Raw genomic sequence first — 8,032 nt, 5'->3', positions numbered from 1 at the left:
ATCATTCATACAATCCTGCCAAGACTCAACTGTTCCCCGGCGTTCTCAGTGCTTGTATGTTTGCTTAGTTCTTATACTTTTCCAGTCAAGTGGGTTCTTATTTTATTCATGACATCTCTGAAAAATGCACCACGGCGTGGAAATATCGCAGAGAAGATGAAATAATGCATGGATAATGACTGAATGTGTCAACCTACACAATGTTCTTTTTGTTTTGTACTAACTCTAACAGCAGTTTGAATTATTTGGAGGTTAGAACCTCACTCAAAACCTGGGATGGCATTAATTGAAAAGTCGTAGAATAAATAAATAGATACAACACAGTAGAAAAATAAGGTTAGCTATTTACTTATACATCCAAGGTCACTATAATGGGGTCAGTGGACTGGCATTTTGGGCATTAAACACCTAACAAAGTGCAGTAACACCCCTTAAAGAGGCTTGCACAGTCTCCGTAGAGATTTTGGCTTGGAGGGGAGACTACATTAAGAGAGGAGGCGTTGTGCCAGGGAGTTCGGTTGGCAGCGACAAATGTGAACTTTTGCCCAGTCAAAGTGCTCATTACTAAAAGTCTGTACAGAAAGGAAAAGGACTACTTAACTCCTTATTTGCACATCATTGCAACCTATAGGCAATGGCAGTAGTAGAAAGGAAAAAAAGGCAGCTAAAATACACAGGCAGTGGTTTGAGATTCAGCGTAAAGATAATATTCACCGTAACGATTATGAATTTCGATGAAAATCTGCTTGCTGAATAAAGCAGATCGACTCTATTTTTTTGTTTTCAGGACCAAAATAATGTAGTAGGTTACCATCATCATTGCACTTATGCCCAAGGTAAATAAAGGGATCCATAGGATAAAAAGTTGGATAAAATGTTTATCTCCGTTAAGTTTTTTGCTAGATTTGCACTTCAAGTAGGGTTTTTTTCTGAACTCATGATGTTTAACACACCACCCCCACCACAGAGATCTAACATCAGGTGTGTCCTTTTACAAAACTGGAATAAACAAAGGTAAGAAGAAGTCATTATCCATAGCTTCTTTGTCCCCGCTACCCAGAGACACTGAGGTTTCCGAAGAGGCTCCGATTGGCCGGAGCTTGAGGGCGGAGGAATTCCTACTGGCTGGGTCCAATTTAAATTTACACAAGCATGTGGATCTCATCGTACTCATCTCGTCCATCTTCGTCAAAGTTGGGAGAATCTTCGTCGCAATCCAGCTGTGAAAAGACAATTTCTCTTCAGTGATTTATATTCAAGACATGCTCAAAGGTCAAAATGATGCATCTTAAGATGCTTTCATACCTAACCTGGTGTGTGCTGTTTAAATGAACTCAGATGCGCATTGGGCTGGTTTGAGAGCTGTCAGTTTGAACCATCGGACTGAGACCATACGAAAGGTGGGTTTTGGCATACTTCCAGGTGGATTTCATGAGAGTGGACTTTAGCATAAATAAACAGCTAAACTGCTAATGTTGAAAGACAGGGTTAGATGAAATGATTGATACTTCTCTCAAACGTTGAAGTCTTTAAGTTTAAAGCTACATCCAGCAGCTAGCTAATTTAGCCTACACAGCTATTTGTAAAAATGTAAAAGTTTAAACATATAATGAAAAGTCAACAATATATGTTTTGCTCCCCTCAAACAAATTGTGAAAGATAAAGAAATAGTTGGTACCTAGATTAGTCTGATAGAGAAATGTTTTGTGTTTTATTTTGAAATGTAAATTCCCCTTGTGTCTTGTCTTTTTGTTGTTCCTGTCTTTGGGATTTCTTATTTTTTTGTTATTATCTTCCCCCAACCTTTTTTTTAGGCTACGCTTTCCAGCTGTGTCGTATCCCTGTCTTCCCTAGTGTTCTCTGTCGGTTTGTCATCAATGTCTCCCCGGTGTGCATCGGTCTTTCATAGTTCCTTGTTTTCTGGCTACGTCTGATTTATACCTGCATCCGTCTTTTGTCCTTTGTTTGGGTTCTGCATCCCTCACCCACCCCTTGACAAGAAGAACACAGTAAAGGATAACAAAATAACCTACACAGAGTTTTCTGGTTTATATAGGGGAAAGTTTAGAGATCTGACATCATAGAAGTCCAATTTTAGTAGTTTTCGTGTTTTAACTTTATTTTAAGGCCTTCTCTAGTGTGATTCTACAGTGCCCCGGGTTCGTGAGACCTTTGGCTGAACACACCGAGGATGGTAGTCAAGTTAAGAACAAAGCTATTTATTCAAGCTCCTGAAAAAGTGGACATTTTGGACACGGAAGGTTTTAATCTGACAGTGTTGACATGGGTTTAGGGGATCTAACCAAGAAAACATGGAGCCAGGTTTCAGGATGAACTGTGAGTCTTTCTGTGGTCTGAACACACGGCAAAAATAAATATTTGCATAATCATCTAAAAATATTTGGAGGAGAAAGCTGTCCGTGATCTCAGAGGAGAAAATCATTGGTTGTTCATCTGTAGGAGTGATGTTAGACAGATATGAATACATGCCAAGATCCATCTCAAAATAAATCTGCTGGAAAATAAGCATCCTGAGGCGGTGTGGGATCAGATTATAGTGGCAAAGGTTCAAACATTCCTAGAGTTACCAAACTTACCGCCTGGAGCTCTCGTTCCTCAAAGATCCGTGAGAGGATGAGGCGACGCAGCGGCACCGTCATGATGAGGACGAAGGGGAACGCCAGCGAGGCCTCCGTGGACTTCACTACCCACAGAGCCACGATGCACCCCAGCTGGATGAGGGTGAACATGTTCATACGCCACGTCTTCACCTGAAGACACGTGAGACGGTTAATGGGTTGGAAACCAGGAGGCCATGCACCACAGTACTGACACACACAGTTATACATTAAACACTAACTGGCTCCATCTAGTGGAATTATGTGTGATCAATATGAGACAAACTTAATTATTCTGTAAACTTTTCCAGTTTAAATCTGATACTAAGTAATATCAGGACCAGAATTGCCAAGTTCCATACCAAAACTGAAACCAAAAACTATATAATGTAATGTTTCTTTGGTTTGGATTCTACTTATTTTCAAGCATTGACCCCAAAAACTAAATTTGATTTAGTAAAGCAACAAACTTTATTAAATTGTCAACTTTAAAATAACTGCCAACTATATTGATAACAGATAAGTCCGTTCTAAAAAAGTAATATTTTGGTTTAACAATAAGGTGGTCTGTATACAAATGAATGGGTCTCCAAGCTGGTTCTTGTGAATTTTCCAAAAGAGTTTCAAATGTAACTTGAAATGAAGAAAGATTATTCTTATTACCTATATTATTACATTATCAGTCACAACATCTTATGACATTTTTGGTCAAGTTATTATTAATATTTATTACATCTTAGATCATGTACAAATGATTTCACATTTTCAAGATATTTTTACATTATTGGGTGCTACAATCCTTACTGTCCACTACAATGTATTCCATGGCAACATGTTGATCATGCTGTGGATAGCAGCATGATCAATATGTAAGTTGTGGATACTGACTTGTAAGCTGCGATGTTATGTCCTCTTCCATTTTGTATTCTATGTTATTTGTTGAGTTCAGTTCAGCGTTAACTTGTTTTAGTTAGTTATATAATTTAACTTATGAACATATTTTCATTTATGTTGTTTATTTGATTGTAAAATAATGTTTTTTTGCCAATTATGTGTCTTACTATTTCTTATCTTTGTTCTAAATGAGCAAATAAGCATAAGGACATGTACTTACATGTCGTTATGCTTATTTGTTAATCAATATTGTCATCTAACACTTTGCAAGAAGGCCCAAGTATTTCCCAAAATGTCAGACTATATCTTTAAGGTAGGAAGGTTCAGCTCAGGCTTACAGCTCCTAGCTCCACGTCTTTCTTGAAACAATGGTCAGGTTCATATATGAACACTGAAACTGGTTTTGCATGCTGTGATCAGTACTCATGTTGTTACCGTCCTTTCAAAAATACCTTTCTAATGTGCTTCTCACGGAGTAAGTATCCCAATCATAATACTAGCGGGAATATGAACATACTCAATGATGAAGCTGGTTATTATCTGTTTATTTGTGAGAGAGACTTTCATAGAAGTAAGTCAGTAAAACATCTCTCCTATTTGGGGTCACCATTTTAATCACTTTTTTCTTTCGACATACATCTTGGAAGAATCCATCTCGCTTGTAAATAAAGAAGCCTTGACATGTAAGTGAGAAACAAATATTCAGGTGATCCGTTTCCTAAGTCTGATCCAAATAGTTTTCTCTCCTGTGTGTATAACTTTGTTTGGTTTCATCTGTGAAACAAGTAGGAAAATATGTTGCCACGTGAAATAAAACGTTTTTTTGGCAGGATAAGGATCTGAATGACTTTTTATTTATTTATGTGAAAACAAGGGGAGAAAAGTGAAATGTTGGCGAGGGAAATTTATTTTTTAACCTGTGTTCACATCTTACATGTTGTTTCCAGGTCATAGAAAGAATATTATTTCAAAACCCATTTCCCACCTTATCCATCATAAGTCAATAACACAAAAAGTACATCCTCACTTTCACGGCCCCCCTTATAACTCTGGGGTCTAAATTCGAGCAGAACGTTCCCTTCTCCATGCATCTTGGAAGTAGGTGAAATCCCTACTCTGTCATTTCTTTATCAAAAGAGAGTTCAACACGGATTTGCTTGTCATGGAGAAGTCCAAAACTTTCACAGCAGTAAATCAAATCAATTTACTGCTGAGTCCTCCACCCGGGAATTAGTTAACATTTCAATCCCTGTCTCAGACACAATGTTTTCTTGAGCATATTTTGATGGTTGAAATACGGCCAATATTAGCCGCCTTTAGCTAAGTGGTGGTGACAGGCAGCCAAGTGACTTGGATTTAGTTAATTTATAGTCTGACATTAGCTTTTCACTTCAGCCGATTGCATGTATGCTTCAAACATCATATACCGGTAAGTGGTGTTAATATGTGGAGAATACCCTGCATTTTTCGACAATGGACAAATCACTTGTTTTCTGTCGAGGGATGCTAACTTCCAGGACAGCCTAACCAATATGTCAGGGCTGCACGACTAAATACTCTGGTCGCTTGGTCAAATCAAGCTATAACCCAAGAAAAAAAAAACCAGGTCTCTGCTGCAGTAACCACTCAGCTGTGTTTGTCTTCTCGTTCTCACCACAAACTATAAAATACTTGGCCATGTCAACATTCATATTGCGTGTTTTACCTTGGTAACATAGATGTGATCGGGATGATGCTTGGCGGGCGTGACCATGAGTGTGATGCGTTCGTACAACTGGATGCCTGTCAGAGAGGTGACCCCCATGTACAGGAAGATACCAAAGAGCACCGCCAGAGGGATGAGGCGCAGCACGTCAGTCATCACTATGGACAAACCTGAAGGGTAGACAGGGGTTCAAGGGGAATTAGGGTTAGGGTTAGGTTTGGATAAACTGCAAACATCAGAATAATTTGCAACTGTTGAGAGAACTATTTATTGAACAAGCAAACATCCTTCATGACAAACACAGTCAAAAGCGTTTATTTGAACCATATTCACTATTCGTCTGCCTTGGTTGAAATGCTCTTTGAGCTAATGCTTAAAATCTTTCTCCTCATCCCAACAGCATTTCAATCAAACAAAAGCTCAACAATCATGATGACTCATTGTGGTCGTATACCCAAACAGGATCAAATACTTAGATATTTTGTTGGCAAAATGGTTATTCTGTGGATGAACACGGAGATGCCATGTCGGATATTACTTTTTTAAGTTTTTCAAAAATCGTTTTTGATTCATATTGAGGACAATTCGTAAACAGAATGTAAAATCCTTGATAGCTTTTGCTACGGCTGATTAATACTCCAAGAATGTCTAGACATGCAGGAGCTGCAGAAGTGGCACTCTGTACCTTTAGAGCTTATGTTTTCTTTCAAGACAAATTGCCTGGAAAGTCCAGCACTGTAATAAGAAAAATACAACCCCAACAGACAGATAATAAAATAGAATAATTGCTCGGGAAGTGTTCAGTAGTTCAGATCCCTTGCCTCCTCCAGCTCCTTACAGATGCACTGTTGTGTGTTGAAAAGATGTGTTCATTGCGACTTCTTATGAGATTTTGTGGAATTAAAAGCTTTTCTTGATTATTTCTTAGGTCTATAATTGCATTTACAATCAAACTAATTTTCACACTGCACTCAAAAGGAGCATTCCACCACTAACCCTAACCCATTTGCTAGGCCTCATCACCCTTGGTTAGCTTTGCTTTGCCTGTCAAGCTTTATGTTCTAGCTAATGGTGGTAGATTTACTCTGCTAAATTCTCTGTTTTGTAGAAGAAATGGGTCTCCAGTTTACTACTGTTGTAGAGAAGGCTTTTAGTTCCTACCCAACTCTGGTTGATTTTGGCTGAAATCCCAACTGTCGCTGGCAGTTTTCCAACTGTAGCTCCTGTAAGCTAACAATAACACTTTCGCTATACATCGGTTGAAAACTCCTGTCTCAAGCTGAATTTTCTCTGATATACTAGCATCTTGGGCATCTTTACTGAGGTTAAAATCATGTCAGAATACGGGGGATTTCTTTCATAGACTTCTTTACAATCTGAGTTGTTTTTTAAAGAGGTGCAGTCCCTCCCTGCTGACATTCAGAAACATTGCAGGTTAAATGCTCTCCCATGGAATCGGCAACTTGTACTTTATTTTAAAGGAATTATTATGACATAAAAGTTGCTAATGCCTTTGCTTTGGAAATAATGCTAAGCGCTAGTTAGCAGGCTAGTAGACCAGGCATTTGCAGCTAAAGATAAACACACATTTAATGCATTCCTTTGATATATATTCTTATGATTTTGGTTCTTTAAAGGCTAAATAAAGATACCAGCCCTTCAAGCTCTTGAGATGATAAGTACCACCCCTACAGTACTACTGCCCCATACATCAGTTTTCAGCATAGAAATCTAAAGCTCAATATGCCTGTGTGCCTATAGTTGCTAAGCTATATTTGTAAAATCTCAGTTCCCAACTTTTTCTTTCCCCTTACCAACGAGCACAGCCACAGCGAGGCCGGTCAGCCTCTGTTCCTTCACCTCCTGGATCATGGGCTTCTCGCCAGGCGCCGTGGCTTTGCTCATGACGGTGAGGGCGTTGACGTGAGTGACGGAGCGCACGGTGGCAGCGGTGAGCCACGGCAGGCCGAAGAGAGGACAGAAGGCTCCCAGAGTGACGATGAGCAGGAGATCCAAGTGGAACCCAGAACCTTTAACCAGGTGACGCTCTTTCTTACTGACTATCAATCTGATGGATTGGAGGAAACATTAGACAAGTCAGTAAACTTTTCTTTAAAACACAGATTCTGCACACAAAACATAACCATAAAAATGTATACTGTACGTACGATGTGATCTGAGTTTCCATGAAAATGAGGATGAAGACAAGGATGGCAGGAACAATAGAGGCTCCCATCATCCAGGCAGGAAAGGGCTGCTTGTCACCAAAGGGGCTGATGAGCCAGCCTCTCTTGTCAGGGGAGGTGACGGAGAAGCCCGACGGCACATTGAGTTTCTACAAGGAGGAAAATAAGAATAATAAACTACTGAGAACAAATTTCCCAGATTTGTTTGAAATGCAATTCAAATTCGGACAATTACCTGTGTGTAAGTGTCGGAAATGGAGTAATCCACCAGCACTGAAACTAAAATTGAGATGGGGATGCCAAAGTCACCAATGATTCTTCTAGCCTGGGGATAAAGAGAAACCAAACATGGATCAAATCAAGTCAACCCTTGTTAAAGATCTTATCACATAAAAAGTAATATATCCTTAGAGTACATTTTAACCCTTGGTTTGTGTTTGAAAGTTGTTACCGTTCATGGTGTTCGCGGGTATATTTTGAACCATGATTTATTTTATTATTTAAATAATGACTAACATCCAATATTGTTTTAACTACATCATAACTAACTTATAATGCATTCATAACCGTACAATCCTGTTATTATTTTATGGCCCAAAACACATTACACCACATATTGCACACGTGAA

General features: G+C 39.0%; 1 protein-coding gene across 1 annotated transcript; it reads right to left on the bottom strand.

Moving 5' to 3' along the window:
* Positions 1-220: 220 nt before the first annotated feature.
* On the bottom strand, positions 221-7,724 carry LOC104957905 (anion exchange protein 3-like). The gene is made up of 6 exons (XM_010785584.1): positions 7,639-7,724; positions 7,386-7,552; positions 7,032-7,285; positions 5,218-5,387; positions 2,598-2,771; positions 221-1,220 (listed from the first exon to the last, which is right to left on the bottom strand). Exons 2-6 carry the CDS (start codon positions 7,454-7,456, stop codon positions 1,143-1,145), a joined length of 747 nt encoding a protein of 248 aa, XP_010783886.1. The 5' UTR covers positions 7,457-7,552; positions 7,639-7,724; the 3' UTR covers positions 221-1,142.
* Between the last annotated feature and the right edge of the window lie 308 nt (positions 7,725-8,032).

Source organism: Notothenia coriiceps, unplaced genomic scaffold (genome assembly GCF_000735185.1).
Source record: "Notothenia coriiceps isolate Sejong01 unplaced genomic scaffold, NC01 NC01_scaffold00027984, whole genome shotgun sequence".
NCBI lineage: Eukaryota > Metazoa > Chordata > Actinopteri > Perciformes > Nototheniidae > Notothenia > Notothenia coriiceps.
The sequence above is the reverse complement of the archived record's forward strand: the minus strand, read 5'-3'. Positions and strand labels throughout refer to the sequence as shown.

What these genes read in the sequence shown, in the direction of transcription:
- LOC104957905 (XM_010785584.1), bottom strand. Translation starts at nt 7,456, where the DNA reads ATGATGGGAGCCTCTATTGTTCCTGCCATCCTTGTCTTCATCCTCATT. An exon ending in ATCACATCTATGTTACCAAG is followed by an intron (nt 2,772 to 5,217) that starts GTAAAACACGCA and finishes ACGTGTCTTCAG; the next exon opens with GTGAAGACGTGGCGTATGAA. An exon ending in AGGAACGAGAGCTCCAGGCG is followed by an intron (nt 1,221 to 2,597) that starts GTAAGTTTGGTA and finishes GTCTTTTCACAG; the next exon opens with CTGGATTGCGACGAAGATTC.